The following is a 22,196-nucleotide window of genomic DNA, read 5'->3' as shown; positions in this document are numbered from 1 at the left end:
GGGAAGGGAAGCAATGATAGAAACAAAAGACAGGAAGGAGAAAAGCAAAAGTGGAAGGCAGAAAAATCAAGGGTGGAAATCAAACAGGGCTACAGTAAATAATAATTCTAAAAGGACTAAGGCCTAGAAATTCAGTGGGCTGCACCACTTGTTAGCGCCTTAAGAGGGCGCTAAGTGGGTCGGAAGCCACTGGCCATGCCTCCCGCTAAATTCTGCGGGACGCTAATGGTGGCGTTAGCCGTTAGCGCTGCGCCACTACCGATGACGGCATCAGTGTGCGCAGCACCCCGCTAACGCCCCGTCCGCAATATTAGGAAGCGCCCCCTGATTTACTGCCGGACGCCATGTGCAACCATTTCAGGGGGGCCTACCTGCGGTGGTAGAGGCGCTAATTAAAGGAGAGGTGCGGGGTGGCCATTTTTTTGTTGGCCGCCTGCCAGCACCTCTCTGTGCTCCTGTCCCCGGCCTCCTGACCACCCCCCCCCCCGCCCCCCGTGGAGTGCCGGCTGCGTTCCAAGAGCCCGGCACTTCGCCTCCTTTGAAACTGGCATGGAGGCGGGCTTGGTTGCGGGATTGGGGTCAGGACCCCTGATTTCAGGATTTTAACCCCCCCCCCACGCCTCCAATCCCAACTCCATGGCACAATGAAAATCCTGCCCTTTGTGTCTTAATGCGAGGAGCATTTGTAATAAGGTGGATGATTTAGCTGCGCAAATAGATGTAAATGGATATGATATAATTGGAATTATGGAGGCATGGCTCCAGGGTGACCAAGGCTGGGAATTTAACATCCAGGGCTATTCAATATTCAGGAAGGACAGGCAAAAAGGAAAAGGAGATGGGGTAGCATTGCTGGCTAAAGAGGAGATTAACAAAATAGTAAGAACATAAGAACATAAGAAATAGGAGCAGGAGTAGGCCAATCGGCCCCTCGAGCCTGCTCCACCATTCAATAAGATCATGGCTGATCTGATCCTAACCTCAAATCTTCTATCACTCTGCATCCACCTGAACCCATGTGATCTCCCGGGAGAGGCGAAAAACCAGATAAAAGACCCAATGGCCAATTTGGGAGAAAAAAATCTGGGAAATTCCTCTCCGACCCATCTAGGCAATCAAAATTCTTCCAGGAGATCACTCTGTCCCTATATTTTCTACAGGAAGGATATTAGCTCTGATGATGTGGAATCTGTATGGGTAGAGCTGAGAAATACCAAGGGGCAGAAAACGTTAGTGGGAGTTGTATACAGACCCCCAAACAGTAATGTTGAGGTTGGGGATGGCATTAAATGGGAAATTAGAGACGTGTGCAATAAGGGCACAGCAGTTATCATGGGTGACTTTAATCTACATATAGATTAGGCTAACCAAATTACTAACAATACTGTGGAGGAGGAATTACTAGAGTGTATACAGGATGGTTTCCTGGGCCAATATGTCGAGGAACCAACTAGAGATCAGGCCATCTTAGACTGGTTATTAGGTAATGAGAAAGGATTAATTAGCAATCTTGTGCAAGGCCCCTTGGGGAGGAGCGATCATAATATGATAGAATTCTTCATTAAGATGGAGAGTGAAGTTGTTGAATCCGAGACTAGGGTCCTGAATTTAAATAAAGGAAACTATGATGGTATGAGGTACGAGTTGGCTAGGATGGATTGGGGAATGTTACTTAAAGGGTTGATGGTGGATAGACAATGGCAAACATTTAAAGATCGCATGGATGAACTATAGAATCTGTTCATCCCTGTTTGGCATAAAAATAAAACAAAAAAGGTGACTCAACCATGTGTGAGGGTGCCAGTCAGTTCCTTCTGTGGCCTCTAGATGGCACCTTCACTTGTTTTGACTCTAGCCCTTTGTTAATTGTTCCTTAGCTTCCTGTGTTAATTCTTAAACGGCCTGTTAGCTGTTCATGGGTTTCACCTGGTTTTCTGGTGTATATAAGTTCTATGGTTGTTTCACTCTGTGCTCAGTCCTCACTAGGGACTAGCCATTGCTCTGTGGCTCCTGACTTTAATTAGTTGGGTGCCATGGTTCTCTCGAGCTTTGTGTTTAGGATGTATTCTCGAGCTTTGTGTTTAGGATGTATTCTCGAGCTTTGGGTTTAAGATGTATTCTCGAGTTCTGTATTTAAGATGTAACTAACTTTGTTCTTGTTGTTCGTAGTCTTGATAAGGTCTGGACTGGCGTGTTGCCATGCTGGCGCTTGTCTTGAGCTCTTGAGAAGCCTGTTACCCGGCAGCAGCCCCTCGTGATAGCTTGTCTCGAGTCTCGTCTCGGCAAAGCTGGTTGTGCCTGTGGTAAGCTTATCCCAGCTCAGTTTGGACAAGTATGATGCCTCATGGAAGCTGTCCTGAGTTCTTATTCTTGACTAGTCGTTTTTGTAACTTGTCTTGAGTTCTATGTATATTGTTCTTCTTTCTAGTTCTATGTATGATGTGGTGTTCCTATCTCGAGTTCTATGTATATTGTTGTGTTCCTGGTATGAACCTAGTTATGTGTGAATCTAGTTAAGTAATGAATAAAGTACGGTTCCTTAAGATTGTATACCTGCCTTTAGCCTGGTTTCTGCACTTGGGTCCAGAACCTACCTTACCCGGAGATCACGGCCTCGTGGCTCCCCAAACCCTGACACCATGGCTAACAAGGGAAATTAGGGATAGCATAAGATCCAAGGAGAGGACATATAAATTGGCCAGAAAAAGCAGCAAACCTGAGGATTGGGAGCAGTTTAGAATTCAGCAAAGAAGGACAAAGGGATTAATTAAGAGGGGGAAATAGAGTATGAGAGTAAGCTTTCAGGGAACATAAAAACTGACTGTAAAAGCTTTTATAGATATGTGAAGAGAAAAAGATTGGTGAAGTCAAGCGTAGGTCCCTTGCAGTCAGAATCAGGGGAATTTATAATGGAGAACAAAGAAATGGCAGACCAATTAAATATATACTTTGGTTCTGTCTTCACAAATGAGGACACAAATAACCTCCCAGAGATGTCGGAGAACATAGGGTCTAATGAGAGGGAGGAACTGAATGAAATCAGTCTTTGTAGGGAAATGGTGTTAGGGAAATTGATGGGATTAAAAGCCGATAAATCCCCAGGGCCTGATAATCTACAACCTAGGGTACTTAAGGAAGTGGCCCTAGAAATAGTAGATGCATTGCTGGTCATCTTCCAAAATTCTATAGATTCTGGAACAGTTCCCATGGATTGGAGTGTAGCTAATGTAACCCCACTATTTAAAAAAGGTGGTAGAGAGAAAACGGGGAATTATACACCGGCAAGCCCAACAGCGGTAGTGGGGAAAATGCTAGAGTCCATTATAAAAGATGTAAGGTAGATTTAAGGTAGTCATGGAAAAGGACAAGGATGGACCGGAAATAAAGGTTCTAAATTGGGGGAAGGCCGATTTTAATATGATAAGGCAGGATCTGGCCAATGTGGACTGGGATCAGCTACTTGAAGGAAAATCCACATCGGAGCAATGGGAGTCTTTCAGAAACGAAATTGAGAGAGTACAATGGCAACATGTTCCCGTAAAGGTCAAGGGTGGGACCAACACGCCCAGGGAACCTTGGATGTCAAGGGATATACGAGAATGGATTAGGAAAAAAGGGGGTCTTTTGGCAGATACAAAGGACTAAAGACAGAGGAAGCCCTAGAGGAGTATAAAAAGTGCAGGGGGATACTTAAAAAAGAAATTAGGAAAGTGAGGAGGGGCCATGAAATAACACTGGCGAGCAATATAAAGGAAAATCTTAAGGTGTTTTATAAGTATATTAAGGGCAAGAGGATAACTAGGGAAAGAGTAGGGCCCATTAGGGACCAAAGTGGCAAGCTGTGTGCAGAGCCAGAAGATGTAGGTGGGGTTTTAAATGAATTTTTTGTATCTGTGTTCACTATGGAGAAGGACGATGTGGACATAGAAATCGGGCAGGGGGACTGTGATATACTTGAACATATTAGCATCGAGAGGGAGGAGGTACTAGCGGTTTTAGCAGGCTTAAAAGTGGATAAATCCCCAGGCCCGGACGAGATGTATCCCAGGCTACTATGTGAGGCAAAGGAGGAGATTGCAGGGGCTCTGACACAAATTTTCAGAACCTCTCTGGCCACAGGGGATGTGCCAGAGGACTGGAGAACAGCTAATGTAGTACCATTATTCAAGAAGGGTAGTAGGGATAAACCAGGGAATTACAGGCCAGTGAGCCTAACATCAGTGGTAGGGAAGTTATTGGAAAAAATTCTGAGGGACAGAATTAGTCTCCACTTGGAGAGGCAAGGATTAATTAGGGATAGCCAGCATGGCTTTGTCAAGGGAAGATCATGTCTGACCAATTTGATTGAATTTTTCAAGGGGGTGACTAGGTGTGTGGATGAGGGTAGTGCAGTGGATGTGTTTTACATGGATTTCAGTAAGGCTTTTGATAAAGTCCCGCATAGGAGACTGGTCAGGAAGGTAAGAGCCCATGGGATCCAGGGTGCCTTGGCACATTGGATCCAAAACTGGCTTAGTGGCAGAAGGCAGAGGGTGATGGTGGAAGTTTGTTTTTGTGACTGGAAGCCTGTGTCCAGTGGGGTACCGCAGGGATCGGTGCTGGGTCCCTTGCTGTTTGTGGTCTACATTAATGATTTGGATGTGAATGTAAAAGGTATGATCAGTAAGTTCGCAGATGACACGAAAATTGGTGGGGTGGTAAATAGCGAGGAGGGGAGCCTCAGGCTACAGGACGATATAGATGGGTTGGTCAGATGGGCGGAACAGTGGCAAATGGAATTTAACCCTGAAAAGTGTGTGGTGATGCATTTTGGACAGACTAACAAGGCAAGGGAATACACAATGAATGGTAAGACCCTAGGAAAGACAGAGGATCAGAGGGACCTTGGTGTGCATGTACATAGATCCCTGAAGGCAGCAGAACAGGTGGATAAGGTGGTTAAAAAGGCATATGGGGTACTTGCCTTCATTAGCCAAGGCATAGAATATAAGAGCAGGGAGGTTATGATGGAGCTGTACAAAACGCTGGTAAGGCCACAGCTGGAGTACTGTGTGCAGTTCTGGTCACCACACTATAGGAAGGATGTGATTGCTTTGGAGAGGGTGCAGAGGAGGTTTACCAGGATGTTACCTGGGCTGGAGCGCTTCAGCTATGAAGAAAGACTGGACAGGCTGGGGTTGTTTTCCTTGGAGCAGAGAAGGCTGAGGGGGGACCTGATTGAGGTGTACAAAATTATGAGGGGCATAGATAGGGTAGGTAGAAAGGAACTTTTCCCCTTAGTAGAGGGGTCAATAACAAGGGGGCAGTGATTCAAGGTAAGGGGCAGGAGGTTTAGAGGGGATTTGAGGAAAAACTTTTTCACCCAGAGGGTGGTTGGAACCTGGAACTCACTGCCTGAAAGGGTGGTAGAGGCAGGAACCCTCACAACATTCAAGAAGCATTTGGATGAGCACTTGAAATGCCATAGCATACAAGGCTACGGACCAAATGCTGGAAAATGGGATTAGATTAGACAGGGCTTAATGGCCGGCGTGGACGCGATGGGCCGAAGGGCCTCTTTCTGTGCTGTATAACTCTATGGCCTAGAAATTGGGTTGGTAGCGCCAGCACAGAGCGCCTAAAGAGACCTAGAATTGGGGCGAAGCCCTATGTTGGGGCGAACGCTATGAAGATAGCGCCAACTCAGATATTGACTATACATTTAGCGCCTGCGCTAAGTGTTTGCACGCGCCCGCGAGCGCAAGCAGCTCATGATGTCATTTCAGTGTGCAACGCCTTTTAGGAGCGCCTGAGCGCATATTGGGTGGCGCCCGGAGCCTTAGCGCCCAGCGCTATTAGTGACAGTTCAAGGGAGGGCTAACAGGCCCTTCTCGGAGTAGGGCGGCGCTATTTAAAGGGGACAGCTCTAGTGCAGAATCTTCTGCCACTTGGCCTGCTCATTGCGATCGCTGCTAGAGAGAGTTGGCGAGCTAATGTGGAGCGGAGTTCTGGGATTTGAGCTTTACAGTACTTGGGACCTTCAACCCTGTCCGAAGCACTTGCAGCACTACACCTAAAAGCCTTTTGACCAACTGGCATCGGAATGGGAGCTTGTTTGGAGGGCGACGGCCTCATCGCCCAACACTGTGAAGGGGCAGAGAGACGGCGGGAGAGAGGGCCGGGATTGGCCAGAATGAGGAGGGGCAATGGAGGTCGGCCAATCCGACGGGATGCTGCGAGGGTCTTTAGACAGCAGGTGACAAGCCTTGACATGTCGGAGAAGCAGTGTTTGCGAAGGCTCCGAATCTGGAGGGACATTGTTACTGATCTGTGCCACCTGCTTGGTCAGGATCTGCAGCCGCGTGAACGCTGCAGAACCTCTCTGTCCGTGATGGCTAAACTGACTGATAGGATCCATTGGCATAAAAATGGAGGCCTTCAGTCAGCCATTGGGGACAATGCGACTGTCGCTCAGGCTGCAGTCCGCTGTTGCATCCGGCAAGTGACAGATGCCCTTTATAGGCGAACGCGTCAATTCATTACCTTCCCTCGGACCCTGCACAAGCAGGCGGAGGAGGAGGAGGAGGAGGAGGAGGAGGAGGAAGAGCAAGCGGAGGAGGAGGAGGAAGGTGGAAGGGCTGCTGAAAGTGGAAGGTCCATACGTCAGAGGCTCCTCTGGACTCGTGTCGATACCCCTGTGGCGGAATGATGAGAGTCTTAACTCATGCGCACTTTGGATGTTTGAGGGCCTCTGAATGCCAGCATCACTGAAAGTAGTCACATGCACCATGCAACATTGAAACTTCTGTTTATTGACACAAAAGTCTTTCATTACAGCTAAACAACGTAATGTGAGCAGAAACCATAACTTTCAAAATAACTGTGAACTGTTCGGCAAAGCCGCAAAACTCAACAAACCTTCTGCAAATATAACAGCAGGTGAGGGTGTCCTTGAATTTGGACAAACAAACGTCTCAGCACCTCCCTCTACAACTTGCCCCTTGAGGGAGAACGACTTCTCTTCTGCGCCCGGCCCCTTCCCTCCCTGCTGCTCCCACGTAATTGGACCCCAGTGGCGGGCTCAAGGCTGGGGGACGCTTGCTGACTGTCTGGAAGCGCAGAAGCCCCTGAGGGACGGCCTGGCCGACCTCTGGGCTTGGAGGGTGCGGACGCAGGATGCTTGCTGTGACCATGGCTGGAAGCAGTGTGGCCTGCAGGTGGTGGCAGCTGCAATGCAGGCGTCCCAGCGCTGGCATGTGCAATGCTCTCCTGCCGAGAGAGTACACCTGCACCATGGTCGGACGACACACTGGCTATCTGAGGGGAGCGGCTCAGCTCATCTGCCACAATCGCATGCTCCACTGATTCCTGGCCTTGTACGGGAGTGGAAGGGCCCGGGGTGATCCTATCTGATGCAGAGAGGGTGGCTGCAGTGAGAGATCGCGTTGCGTCAATCTGGCTGTGGAGGAGCCCAGCAAGTGACTGCGTGGCAACAGTGAGGACCTGTGTGCCAGGTGCCAGTGCTTCGGAGAAGGCCTGGACAGTTCTTCCCATGGCTTCGGACAAGGCAGGTGCCGACCGCTCCACTGCCTCGGACAAGCCCTGCACAGACCTTTCCAGGGATTGTCCGAAGCCCTGAACAGTCCTTTCCATTGCCGACTCAAAGCCGTGGACAGTCCTCTCCATTGTTGGGCCGAAGCCCTGGATAGTCCTGTCCATTGTGGCCCCGAAGCCCTGGATAGACCTGTCCATTGTTTCCCCGAACACCTGGAGAGTCCTCTCCATTGTTGCCCCAAAGCCCTGCAGAGTCCTCTCCATTGTGGCCCCGAAGTCCAACATACTCCTAGCCAATGAATCTATTGACTCCGGCATCTTCTCCACTGCAGCCATCAGCTCCGTGTGTCTGACCCGGGCCTGTTTGCTCATCTCAGCCAGGCGACGGACCTCATCTGCACTCTGTGCAGCAGTCATGACGACCTGCCTTGCCCTGCGGGGAGACGGTGGCCGAACTTGCTTATCCCCCGTGCGTTGCTGCATGCCGCTTGGTCCAGCAACTGGTTCATCCTCAGAGCCACCCACCCTCCCCTCCAGGGGACTACTATCCCCAGTCTGCAGATGTCTCAGCTCCCCGGATTCTGCAGCGGCTGGTCCGGTTCCCTCCTGGTCCTCGCCTCCGGTGGCACTGGCACTGGCAGCTTCAGCGCATTGAGCCCGAGTTGGTGCTGCTTCATCTGAAAGTGGGAGGTGGAAGAGTGGCTTTAGCAAAAGGACAGCTTTGCTGAAAGGCATGCCAGATTGCGGCAAGGCTCTGACATGCCTGCACACTGAGGATGCATGCTGGCGGGGGGACCAAGTGGAAGGCAACAGGTGAAAAAGGTGAGAGTCTTACCCTCGCTGTCGGTAATGGGGTCGGCAGATGCAGAGGTCACAGGACCAGACAGACATCCTCCAAGTATCTGGTGCACTCTCTCCTCCAGATCCGTGAGAGTGACCACTTGTGCAGGTCCGCCACCGGTTTGACGCTGCTCCTTTCGAATCATCGCCAGCTTGGACTGCAGGGGAAAGAAGGGGAGGTTCTGTTACACGATGCCTTGAGACCTCATCGCATGCCCCCCATGGTGCAAGAGCCCTTACATGAGGCCTTGAGACATCTGTCCATGTGTGTGCCCAGAAAGGGCCATGGGTGCATACTGACAGATGGCCATTGGCGCATCATTGCAGCAGGGTGCCCGAAGTCATCTGCAGATGGAGGGAAGCACAAGTTTGGTAAACCATCACTCACCCTAACGATCCGTGTGAGGTCGTTGAATTTCTTCCTGCACTGAACAGGGGTCCTGGTCGCCATGCTGCTGGAGTTCACCCTCACAGCAACCTCCCTCCAAGATCGTCGATAAGCCTTCTGATTCGGCCTCTTGCCATTATCCGGATACAGGACCTCTCGACGGTGTTCAACTGCAGCCACCAAGTGGTCCAGAGCCTCAGTGCTGAAGCGCTCTGCTCTCTGCCTGACCTTCTCCATGATGAACAAGTTTGTACCGCCAGACAAGGGTGAGTGCCGAATCTGAGGCCTACAGGGCGTTGGGTGTTGAAGCTCAGGCTGACTGACCCACCCCGTTAAGAGCCGGCCGGCGCCTGGAGGTCTCGTGCTTTCCCGTAATTGAGTTCACCTGCGCTGCGCCCGTCCGCGTCGAAATTGAGTAGCGCCTGACCTTTTGCACCTTAAGAGCACCGTGCAACGGCTGATTTAGCGCCTCAATCCCCTTTGGGGCGATGCAACCCAATATCGCGCCAGGCGGCGATAAGTTTCGTCTGGCTATAAACTTTGCGCATCGCCAGTTCTAACGCCTCAAGCGGGGCTATACCCAATTTCTAGGCCTATGACTCGACTCTAATAACAGAGCACTTGGAAAACAGTGACAGGATCGGACAAAGTCAACATAGATTTACAAAAGGTAAATCATGCTTGACTAATCTACTGGAATTTTTTGAGGATGTAACTGGTAGAATAGCAAAGGGAGAACCAATGGGTGTGGTGTATTTGGACTTTCAGAAGGCTTTCAAAAAGATCCCACATAAGAGATTAGCGTGCAAAGTTAAACCACATGGGATTGGGGGTAAGGTACTGACTTGGATAGAGAACTGGTTGGCAGACAGGAAGCAAAGAGTTGGAATAAACGGGTCTTTTTCTGAGTGGCAGGCAGTGACTAGTGGGGTACCGCAGGGATCGGTGCTAGGACCCCAGTTATTCACAATATATATTAATGATCTAGACGAGGGAACTAGATGGAATATCTCCAACTTTGCGTACGACACAAAGCTGGGTGGGCGTGTGTGCTGTGAGGAGGATGCAGAGAAACTCCAGTATGGTTTGGACAGGTTGGGTGATTGGGCAGATGCATGGCACATGTAGTATAATGTGGATAAATGCGAGGTTATCCACTTTGGTGGCAAAAACAGGAAGACAGATTATTATCTGAATGGCAATAGATTGGGAGAAGGGGAAGTGCAACGAGACCTGGGTGTCCTTGTGCACCAGTCGCTGAAGGTAAGCATGCAGGTGCAGCAGGCGGTTAAGAAGGAAAATGGTATGTTGGCCTTCATAGCGAGAGGATTCGAGTACAGGAGCAAGGATGTGTTGCTGCAGTTGTACAGGGCCTTGGTGAGACCACACCTTGAGTATTGTGTGCAGTTTTGGTCAACTTATCTGAGGGAGGATGTTCTTGCCATGGAGAGAGTGCAGCGAAGATTCACCAGACTGATACCTGGGATGGCAGGAATGACGTATGAGGAGAGATTGGGTCGATTAGGCTTATATTCGCTAGAGTTTAGAAGAATGAGAGGCGATCTCATTGAAACTTATAAAATTCTAACAGGACTAGACAGACTAGATGCGGGAAGGATGTTCCCGATGGCGGGGGAGTCCAGAACCAGGGGTCACAGTCTAAGGATAAGGGGTAGGCCATTTAGGACAGAAATGAGGAGGAATTTCTTTACCCAGAGTATGGTGAACCTGTGGAATTCTCTACCACAGAAGGCAGTAGAGGCCAATTCATTAAATATATTCAAGGAGGAGTTGGATCTATTTCTTAAGGCTAAAGGGATCAAGGGATATGGGGAGAAAGCAGGGACAGGGTACTGAATTTGGATGATCAGCCATGATCTCATTAAATGGCGGAACAGGCTCGAGGGGCCGAATGGCCTACTCCTGCTCCTATCTTCTATCTTTCTATGTCTATGAGCTCCTCTCATTTATTGTTGGAGGTGATGGATGAGAAGGTAGGGGAGGATGGTTTGAAAAGACACTTAGTTTTGAAGAAGGGTTCGACCCGAAACGTCAACTCAAATTTCTGTCCACGGATGTTGCCTGACCTGCTGAGTTTTTCCAGCATTTTCTGTTGTTATTGTGGAAAAGAGAAGCCTGGTGTTATTTTTTTAACATTTTGTTGATATTAGTTCCTGGGATGTGGGCGTCGCTTGCAAGGCCAGCATTTATTGCCCATCCCTAATTGCCCTTGAGAAGGTGGTGGTGAGTCGCCTTCTTAAACTGCTGCAGTCCTTGTGGTGAAGGTACTCCCACAGTGCTGTTAGGGAGGGAGTTCCAGGATTTTGACCTAGCAACGATGAAGGAATGGCGATAAATTTCCAAGTCAGGATGGTGTGCAACTTGGAGGGGATCTTGCAGTTGATGGTGTTCCCATGCACCTCCCGCCCTTGTCCTTCTAGGTGGTAGAGGGCACAGGTTTGGGAGGTGCTGCCAAAGAAGCCTTGGTGAGTTGCTGCAGTGCATCTTGTAGATGGTATACACTGCAGCCACGGTACGCTGGTGGTGCAAGGATTGAATGTTTAAGGTGGTGGATGGGGTGCCAATCAAGTGGGCTGCTTTGTCCTGGATGGTGTCGAGCTTCTCGAGTATTGTTGGAGCTGCACTCATCCAGGCAAGTGGAGAGCATTCCATCACACTCCTGACTTGTGCCCTGTCGTCAAATTACAGTATGCAGACGACGCTTGCGTCTGCGCACACTCTGAGGTCGAACTCCAAACCATTATCAACACCTTCACCAAAGCGTACGAGAGCATGGGCCTTACACTAAACATCCATGAGACAAAGGTCCTCTACCAACCTGCCCCCACCACACAGTACTGCCCCCCGATTATCAAAATCCATGACAAGGCCTTTGACAACATGGACCACTTTCCATACCTCGGGAGCCTACTGTCAACAAGGGCAGACATCGATGACGAAGTCCAACACCGCCTTCAGTGTGCCAGTGCAGCCTTCGGTTGTCTGAGGAAGAGAGCGTTTGAAGACCAGGACCTCAAACCCAGCACTAAGCTCATGGTCTACAGAGCAGCAGTGATACCTGCCCTGGTGTATGCCTCAGAGACACGGACCATGTACAGCAGACACCTCAAAGCACTGGAGAGGTACCACCAACGCTGCATCTGCAAGATCCTGCAAATCCATTGGCAGGATAGGCGCACCAACGTCAGTATTCTCACTCAGGCCAACATCCCCAGCATCGAAGCTTTGACCATGCTCGATCAGCTCCGATGGACGGGTCACATCGTCCGCATTCCCGATACGAGACTCCCAAAACAAGCGCTCTAGTCGGAGCTCCGACACGGCAAGAGAGTCCCAGGTGGGCAGAGGAAATGCTTCAAGGACACCCTCAAAGCCTCCTTGAAAAAGTGCAACATCCCCACCGATACCTGGGAATCCCTGGCCCAAGACCGCACAAAGTGGACGAGAAGCATCCGGGAAGGCGCCGAACACCTCGAGTCTCTTCGCCGGGAGCAAGTGCAAGCCAAGCGCAAGCAGCGCAAGGAGCGCACGTCAACCCAAGCACCGTCTGCCCCACTTGTGACAGAGACTGTAGGTCCCACATTGGACTCTTCAACCACTTGAGAACTAATTTTTAATATGGAAGCAAGTCATCCTCAGTTCCGAGGGACTGCCTAAGAAGAAGGTGGAAAGGCTTTGGGAAGTCAAGAGGTGAGACACTCACTGCAGAATACCCAGCCTCTGACCTGCTCTTGTTGTCACACTATTTATGTGACTGGTCCAGTTAAGTTTCTGGTCAATGGTGATCCCCAGGATGTTGATGGTGGTAGATTCGGCGACGGTCATGCCATTGAATGTCAAGGGGTGGTAATTAGACTCTCACTTGTTGGAGATAGTCATTGCCTGGCACTTGTGTGGCACGAATTTTACTTGCCACATACCAGCCCAAGCCTAAGTGTCATCCAGCTCTTGCCGCATTCGGGCATGGACTGCATTATCTGAGGAGTTGCGAATGGAACTGAACACTGTCCAATCATGAGTGAACATCCCCATTTCTGACCTTATGATGGAGGGAAGGTCATTGATGAAGCAGCTGAAGATGGTTGGGCCTAGGACACTGCACAGAAGAACTCCTACAGCAATGTCCTTAGGCTGAGATGATTGACCTCCAACAACCACAACCAACTGCAGAGATGAGGGGTATACTGGGGGAATGACTAGGGTGAGAGAGTGTAATGATTTGAATGGGGATAAGGGCATTAAAGGTGGTGGAGAGAGTGTGATTTAGCAAATCTTCCTTTGTGCTAGGTATGACTCCAACCAGTGGAGAGTTTTCCCCGATTCCCATCGACTTCAATTTTACTAGGGCTCCTTGATGCCACACTCGGTCAAACGCTGCTTTGATGTCAGGGGCAGTCACTCACACTTCACCTCTGTAATTCAGCTCCTTTGTCCATGTTTAGACCAAGGTTGTAACGAGGTCTGGAGCTGAGTGGTCCTGGCAAAACCCAGGGTGAGAGAGTGTAATGATTTTAATGGGGACAAGGGCATTAAAGGTGGTGGAGAGGGTGTGATTTAGCAAATCAGTAGCTGCAGAAATGTCAAGAAGAATTGTAAACCAAAGGCTCGATAGTTGGGAATTAGAAAGTGCAGTGGTAAGGGACTTGAGGGAGAGTTGTTTCCAGGGATGGACACAGAAAGAAGTGGGGTTTGGAGGGGGAAGGGGAAGATGGGTAGAGAGCAATTTAAGGAAATGGTTAGAGATTGCCTTATCAGTGATAGTTACGGTGGGGGTAGCAAGGCCACATGAGATGACACGATCGAGGGAGTCGCCGTGTATATGAACATAAGAACAGAAGAAATATGAGCAGGAGTAGGCCATTTGACCCCTCAAGCCTGCTCCGCCATTCAATGAGATCATGGCTGATCTTCTGCCTCAACTCCATTCATCGGCCCTATCGCCATATCCACTGATGCCTTTACTAATCAGAAATCTATCGACTTCTGTTTTGAATATACCCAATGACTGAGCCTCCATAGCCCTCTGAGGTAGGGAATTCCAAAGATTCACCACCCTCTGTGTGAAGAAATTTCTTCTCATCTCAGTCCTGAATGGCCTACCCTTTATCCTGAGGCTGTGGCCCCTAGTTCTAGACTCCCCAGCCAAGGGAAACATTCTCCCAGCATCCACCCTATCAAGCCCTGTAATAATTTTGTATGCTTCAATGAGATCCCCTCTCATTCTTCTGAATTCAAGAGAATACAGGCCTAGTTTACTCAATCTCTTCTCACACGACAGTCCCGCCATCCCAGGAATCAATCTCGTGAACCTTCATTGCACTCCCTCTATGGCAAGTATATCCTTCCTTAGGTAAGGAGACCAAAATTGTACACAGTACTCCAGGTGTGGTCTCACCAAGGCCCTATATAATTGGATGTAAGACTTCTTTACTCCTGTACTCAAATCCTCTTATAATGAAGGCCAGCATACCATTTGCCTTCCTAATGGCTTGTTGCACCTACATATTCACTTTCAGTGACTCATGTACAAGGACACCCAGGTCCCTTTGAGCATCTGCATTCCCCAATCTTTCACCTTTAAGGAAATACTCTGCCTTTCTGTTTTTTCTACCGAAGTGGATAACTTCACATTTATCCACATTATATTCTATCTGCCATGTTCTCGCCCACTCGCTGAGCCTGTCGAGATCCCCTTGAAACCTCTTCACGTCCTCTTCACAACTGACACTGCCACCTAGCTTTGTATCATCAGCAAATTTGGAAATATTACATTTAGTCCCCTCATCAAATCATTGATATAGATTGTGAATAGCTGGGGCCCAAGCACTGATCCTTGCGGTATCCCACTAGTCACAGCCTGCCATCCTGAAAAAGACCCGTTTATCCCTACTCTTTGTTTTCTGTCTGTTAACCAATTCTTAATCCATGCTAGTATATTACCCCCAATTCCATGTGCCCTAATTTTGTTCACCAACCTCTTGTGTGGGACCTTATTGAAGGCCTTCTGAAAATCCAGATACACCACATCTACCGGTTCCCCTTTGTCTACTCCACTAGTTACATCCTCAAAGAACTCCAATAGGTTTGTCAAACCGGATTTCCCTTTCATAAATCCATGTTGACTCTGCCCAATCTTACTATTCATTTCTAAGTGCCAGTTATTGCATCCTTTATAATAGATTCCAGCTTTTTCCCAACTACTGATGTGAGGCTAACAGGTCTGTAGTTCCCCGTTTTCTCTCTCCCTCCTTTCTTAAATAGTGGGGTTACATTTGCTATCATCCAATCTGCAGGAACCATTCCAGAATCTATAGAATTTTGGAAGATGACAACCAATGTGTCCTTTATCCCAATGGCCACCTCTTTCAAAACCCTAGGATGTAGGTCATCCAGTCCTTGGGATTTATCAACTTTTAGTCCCATTAATTTTGCTAGTACTGTTTTTTTTACTAATAATAATTTCTTTAAGTTCCTCATTCTCGCCACAACCTTGGTTTTTTCGTGTCTTCCTCCGTGAAGACAGAAACAAAGCATTTATTTAATTTCTCTGCCATTTCCTCATTCCCCCATTATAAATTCTCCCATCTCTGACTGTAAAGGACCTACATTTACCTTTGCCAGTCTTTTCCTTTTCACAAACCTATAGAAGCTTTTACAATCTGTTTTTATATTTTTTGCCAGTTTGTGCTCATATTCCATTTTCCCTTTCTTTATCAATTTCTTGGTCACCCTTTGCTGATTTCTAAAAAGATCCCAACCCTCAGGCTGACTGCTTTTTCTGGCAACTTTATAAGCTTCCTCCTTTGACTTAATACTAGCTTTAATTTCTTTTGTTAGCCATGGTTGGATCATTTTTCCTTTTGGGTTTTTATGCCCTAGAGGAATATATGTTTGTTGCAAATTATGCATTATTTCCTTGAATGTTAGCCATTGTATGTCCACCTTCATACCTTTTAGTGTAGTCTCCCAATCTACCATGGCCAACTTGTCCCTCATACCTTTGTAGTTTCCTCTGTTTAGATTGAAGACCTTAGTTTCAGATTGGACTACATCACTCTCAAACTTAATGTAAAATTCAATCATATTATGGTCACTTGTCCCTAAAGGCCTCTTTACCACAAGATTATTGATTAGCCCTTTCTTATTACACAGTACCAGATCCAGAATAGCCTGTCCCCTGGTTGGTTCCTCCACATACTGATCCAGGAAACCATCTCGCATGCATTCCAAGAATTTGTCCTCCACACCATTAGTGGTAATTTGATTTGCCCAGTCAATATGCAGATTAAAGTCCTATTGATGGGAGAGTTTATATGGAGGGAGAGATTAAGGGAGGAAAGGAGTGCAGTGAACTCAGAGTAGAGAGAACACGAAGAGTTAAGGTGAAGGTTGAAATCACTGCGGATGAGAAGTCGCTCGGTGCAGAGGCAGAGGGAGGAAAGCAGAGAAGATTCCTCAGTGAGAAAATTGGTGTGGTATTTGGGTGGGCGATACAGAACAAGGATCTTAAAAGAGAGACATGAGTGGTGGAACAGGTGAGATGCTCAAAGGAGGAGAACTTGCCAGAGGAGTAGGGAGACAGTCCAAGGTGTGATTTAGAGATAAGGGCTACACCGAGGCAGTTTGGGCAGGGAAAGTATAGCCAGACAGGGAAGCTTCATTAAGGGGAAAGGTATCATCACCCCTCAACCATGTCTCCATCAATGCCATGACGTCAATGTGATTGTCACAATAAGGTCATGGATGGCAAGGCCTTTACTTACAAGTGAGCGTACATTTTGAAGGGAAATGTGGAGAGGGGCGATGGTACCCAATTTACTGGCAGGGTCCAAAGGGGCAGAGCAGGGAGGGACTGGAAGGAGGTTGATGAGATTAGCCCGCAGCAGGCACTTAGGGCAGGGAGAGAATAAGATGGGGCACACCATATATACCTTGATAAGATTTTAGGACAAGAATATATACTCATAAACTTATAGGACAGGAATATAAATGCAAGTTTTTTCCTTCCTTCCTTAGGGATTCTGTTAAAGCAGTGCAATATTAATTTATTCATGAGGGGTTAGAATAGGATCACAGTTCCAATATCTGTTTGGATTCTGAAGAAATTCATGATGTACATGCAATACCTTTGACGACTGGACAACTTTATGGACACTCATGAATTATATGTATGTTGAGAAAGACAGAGACAGGACCTGGACGAAAAAAGGTTGAATCTGGGGGACCTGCACTAACCAACCTGGAAAGAAATGTGTTAACCTTAACTGGTCAGTTGAGTGAAGCAATGTTTCAGCAGAACTATTTAATTATTCGTTAAAGTAAAATATTGTAACACATGTAAGTAGAACACTGGGGAGGAAGTCTGTGCTCCCTGAAAAACGTTTGCTAATATAAAGGGGGAAATATCTATTGCCCAGAAATTCGGGTCTCCACGGGTGAGTACGCATGGGGTACTCACCCATAGGCCCAATGGAAGTGCCGGTTTCCTGCATGCACTGCGCATGCATGGGAAACCGGCACTTCTGTTCCCCTGAACGAAGGGGCTCAGAGTTCGAACGCGTGCACAGGAGAGGCTGCGCGTGCACATCGAACTTCGTTTTTTTTTTGCAGGTTTTCCCGGGAGGGTAAGTCTGCAGAAGTTACACATTTAAGTAAGTGGTGAATTAATTAAAATTAAAACATTTTTTCCACAGGTTTATTATTTTTAAATACTTTAAAGCAAGGTAAGTTTATTTTTAGCCCCATTAGAAAATTAAAAAAAAAATTTAAAAAATTTAAATTATTGTTTAAAATAGTTGTTTCATGTAATTTATAGTTTATTTAAAAAATGTGATTTAAAAAAAAATTATTTAAAGATTTAGTGATGTTTTGGGGCCGTAGTATTTATAAGTTTTGACAGCTCTTCCTGTCAAACTTATGAATGGAGCATTCCCTGCTCCGATTGGCTCCCCATGGCCCACGTGATCCATGGGGATGCATCGAACTAACTGCACCCCTGGGATACGCAAGCACTGCGCGCCGGCAGCTGGAGCTGGCCCCGGATCGGAATTCCATGGGGGCCCACAGCTCAACGGCCACGCGCAAGGTAATGCAGGTCGGGGGCTTACACCCGTGGGAAGCCCCCGACCTGAATTTCTGGGCCATTATGATATACTCTGCTAACTTTTGAAATCCAGATCACAAGATAATATTGGATGAGGAAGGGCCATTCAGCCCATCTTAGTTCATCCACCCAGAAACATCCTACACTCCCCCAATGCAGCTTCTAATTGTTTCTTAAATAATTCCAAGGTTTTCTCCTTCATTAGTCTATCTGGGAGTCCATTCCATGTTTTGATCACTCTTTGTATTAAGCAGAACTGGAGGGCGTTGAAGGCAAAATGAACAGAGTTCCGAATGTGAATGTGAGGAAGCATGAAACTCATGTTACGTGGAGGGAGGTGGCACTGACACTGAGTGCCAACTCCCTTACCCCCAGGACTGCAGAACTGTGCCGCAAAGAGTTCTACATCTTCAGCAGGACAGGCAAGGTAACACACTGGGCACCTCTCCATTTTCTTCCTTGCCCACCATAGAGGAATTTTTCCTCCTCTTAAATCCATACTTGCACAACCAACCCTTTACATTGCTCTCTGTTCTAACTTGACACCTTGCACTATTGCTACCCAGCTCCATTCAGAGCAATTACTTATGCGTACAACCCTAATACTCCATCCACTTTAACAGCCACGTACCCCAACATCGTCTACTTCACTGCTCCCATCTGACAGACACTCCTCAACTGTTAGCCTGTCCCTCATTCACTGTATCTTTTTGTAGGACAAATGGGCAGACAATGCTCGTAAAGGCAGGCCACCGGAGCAGCTCTGCACTGTCACACTCCTCATCCTCTTCGAACAGAATGCCACAGAACGAATGGGCACTCACTCAACTCGAGTTGTGGGAGGTGGTGCGGTTGATGTTGTGTACATGGACTTTCAAAATGTGTTTGATGAAGTACCACATAATGGACTTGTTAGCAAAATTGAAGCCCATGGGATTAAAAAGCAGCGGCAACATGGATATGAAATTAGCTCAGAGACAGAATGCGGAAAGTAATGAACGTTTTGTTTAGATTGAAGGGAAGTATACAATGGTGTCGTCCCAGGGCTTGGTATTAGGACCACTGCTCTTTGTGATATATATGAATGATGAATTGGACTTGGGTATCTGGGGTATAATTTCAAAGCTTGCAGATGACACAAAACTTGAAAATGTAGCAAACAGTGAGGAGGACAGTAACAGACTTCAGGAGGACATAGACTGGTGAAATGGGCAGGCAGTGGCTGCTAAAATTTAATGGAAACAAGTGTGAAGTGATGTATTTCGAGAGGAAGATTGAGGAGAGGCACTATATGTTAACTGGTACCATTTTAAAGGGGATGCTGGAAAGTTTGTTTCATAAAATAAATGTGGCTCGGTGCAATAAACATTAGACGGTTTACCCTTATACCAGTTAAAGCAGTTCTGTGGGCAACTATTATGACACTTTTAATCTAACAGATTTTTATATTTTGTTTCCCAAGCACATTTACAATCTTGCAATTGGCCACTAATACCACGCACAGTTATTCGTCTTCACCGGGGGCACTGTAATCCATTACGAGCAGCAGTGCTTTCAGTCGCAGTTCTAGATTGCAAATTTGTATGATCTTGTTTGGGACGAAATTTAAATCTTGCATCCTGCATGAAGTCAAATATAAACGGAGAAGTCCGCCTTACCTTCAAACCACGCTATTTGAAGAAAGTAGAAGAGAAACAGCACCAAAGTGACCCTCCTCATTTCGCCTTCTCCTCTCTTGTTTTCTCACCTCTTTCTAACGGTAAAGTCTGCGGAGGGGTAAGTTGTTGTTGTAATCTTGTAAGAGAAAGAACATTAAAATGTTTTGCCTTTAGCTGAACTTTTTCGTTGCTTGGATAATAAATATCTTCAGCAACTAAAACAGGCTTAAGAACTTCCCCCCGTGGATTTCAATTCGCAAAATGTTACTCACCAAGTTGTATTGTTAGTTCCTGCTTCAAGGCTGGGAGATAATATTGTAACGATTTGCTTTCTTGGAGCAGATAAATTGGACCGTCTGCCTGGAACTTACATTTTAAAGTAACAGACAGAGTCGCTGAATAGCGGAGTTAGATATGGGCCCTCTAGCGCTTGGGTGAGTCAGTTCTGGGGGGCGGGGGGACAATTCCAACAATGAATGGGTGCAATTTATTATGATTAAAACATGTCACATTAAGCAGATGTGACAACTAGAGTGACATTCTTATTGAAAATAATGTCTTCAAAGATATACTGAGGAATATGCAGGATAAATGCATACCTAAGATTTGCACGGGTACACCCATTTAACAACACAATCAGAGGAGAGGCAAAGATGGAACTGGAAATGTGTATAACTGCAGATGCTTAACAGAACAGCAAGAAATTCTTCCAGTAACATAACAGGGAGAGGACAGTGAAGGGAGAGGTGAGAAGCTTAAAGGATCCTACATTACAACAGTGACTACACTTCAAAAGTACTTCATTGGCTGTAAAGGCTTTGGGACATCCTGAGGTCGTGAAAGGCGCTATAGAAATGCAAGTCCTTTTTGAAGGGCATGAAACTGAAGATGAACAAAGAATAGACAATTATATTCAATGAATATTTCCCTACATTGACATAAATAATTCATGAAGATCTACAGACTTTCAAGGGATGGGCACAATTAAAGGGGAGTGTCAGAAAAACCGGACACAAATTCTGTAAGTCTTTGGAAAAGCTCCAAAGCACGAAAAAGGAGATGACGAAGAAGTGACAGACACAAATGAAGAGAAAGGACCCTGAAATTCCATGGGAGGCCATTTTGGGGCAGAAGACCTGCCCTGGCCCGGTCCCATCTTTTGGGGTCAATCACATAAATCTGGAAGATGCCGACACCATTTGTGGCACAGCTGGGGCGCCCATCGTGGGGAAGGGAGGAAACGGGCTGTGTAGTTGTGCCACAACTTTACAGAGCTGGGAACGCCAAGCAAAAGATTCTTTATAAACTTCAAAGAAGGGGCTAGATTCCAAATGACAACCAATTGTTCTAATTATGGAAGTTATGGAAACCCTCATTAAAGATAAAATCATGGAGCATCTAGATATAAATCAAATCATAAAAGATAGCCAATATGGATTCATGAAAGGGAGGGCTTGTCAACCTAACTTACTAGTTTTTTTTGAGGGTGTGACAAAAGAGCTGGATAAGGGTACTTTGATTACATAGGATATACGGCACAGAAACAGGCCATTTGACCCAACCAGTCCATGCCAGCATTTATGCTCCACTTGAGCCTCCTCCCGTCTTTCCTCATCTCCTTCTTCTTCTTAGGCAGTCCCACGGAACCGAGGATGACTTGCTTCCACATTAAAAATGAGTTCTCAGGTGACTGATTAGTCCAATGCGGGACCTACAGCCTCTGTCACAGGTGGGGCAGACGGTGGTTGAAGGGGCGGGTGGGTGGGGTGCTTGGGTTGACGTGTGCTCCTTGCGCTGCCTGTGCTTGGCTTCTGCTTGCTCCCGGCGAAGAGACCCGAGGTGTTCAGTGCCTTCCCGGATGCTTCTCCTCCACTTTGTGCGGTCTTGGGCCAGGGATTCCCAGGTGTCGATGGGGATGTTACACTTTTTCAAGGAGGCCTTGAGGGTGTCCTTGAAGCATTTCCTCTGACCATCTGGGGCTCTCTTGCCATGCCAGGGCTCCGAGTAGAGCGCTTGTTTTGGGAGTCTCGTATCAGGCATGCGGAAAATGTGACCCCTTCATCGGAGCTGATCGAGCGTGGTCAAAGCTTCGATGCTGGGGATGTTGGCCTGAGCAAGAACACTGACATTGGTGCTCCTATATCCTGCCAATGGATTTGCAGGATCTTGCGGATGCAGCATTGGTGGTACCTCTCCAGTGCTTTGAGGTGCCTGCTGTACATGGTCCATGTCTCTGAGGCATACAGCAGGGTGGGTATCACTGCTGCTCTGTAGACCATGAGCTTAGTGCCGGGTTTGAGGTCCTGGTCTTCTAACACTCTCTTCCTCAGGCGACTGAAGGCTGCACTGGCACACTGAAGGCGGTGTTGGACATCGTCGTCGACATCTGCCCTTGTTGACAGTAGGCTCCCGAGGTATGGAAAGTGGCTCCACGTTGTCCAAGGCCTTGTTGTGGATTTTGATAATCGGGGGGCAGTACTGTGTGGTGGGGGCAGGTTGGTAGAGGGCCTTTGGTCTTACGGATGTTTAGTGTAAGGCCTATGCTCTCGTATGCTTCGGTGAAGGTGTTGACGATGGTTTGGAGTTTGACCTCCGAGTGAGCGCAGACGCAAGTGTTGTCAGCATAATGTAATTCGATGACAGAGGATGGGAC

The 22,196-nt window shown here is 47.4% G+C and overlaps 1 protein-coding gene across 2 annotated transcripts in view; it reads right to left on the bottom strand.

The window, feature by feature from the left end:
• LOC147123493 (uncharacterized) overlaps positions 1-19,933 on the bottom strand; it is a 59,403-nt gene extending 39,470 nt beyond the window's left edge. The window contains exons 1-2 of one of the 2 annotated variants that reach the window (XM_085973747.1): positions 19,816-19,933; positions 19,544-19,679 (exon numbers count right to left, since the gene is read on the bottom strand). In XM_085973747.1, the coding sequence (XP_085829873.1) occupies positions 19,544-19,604 (61 nt within the window). In that variant the 5' untranslated portion in view covers positions 19,605-19,679; positions 19,816-19,933. The remainder of the gene's footprint in view (positions 1-19,543; positions 19,680-19,815) is intronic. The other variant, XM_085973755.1, reaches the window with a different exon arrangement.
• Between the last annotated feature and the right edge of the window lie 2,263 nt (positions 19,934-22,196).

Source organism: Somniosus microcephalus, chromosome 2 (genome assembly GCF_052327205.1).
Source record: "Somniosus microcephalus isolate GS21.2 chromosome 2, FLI_Smic_1.0, whole genome shotgun sequence".
Classification (NCBI taxonomy): domain Eukaryota; kingdom Metazoa; phylum Chordata; class Chondrichthyes; order Squaliformes; family Somniosidae; genus Somniosus; species Somniosus microcephalus.
This window is presented reverse-complemented; position numbering and strand designations above follow the sequence as displayed.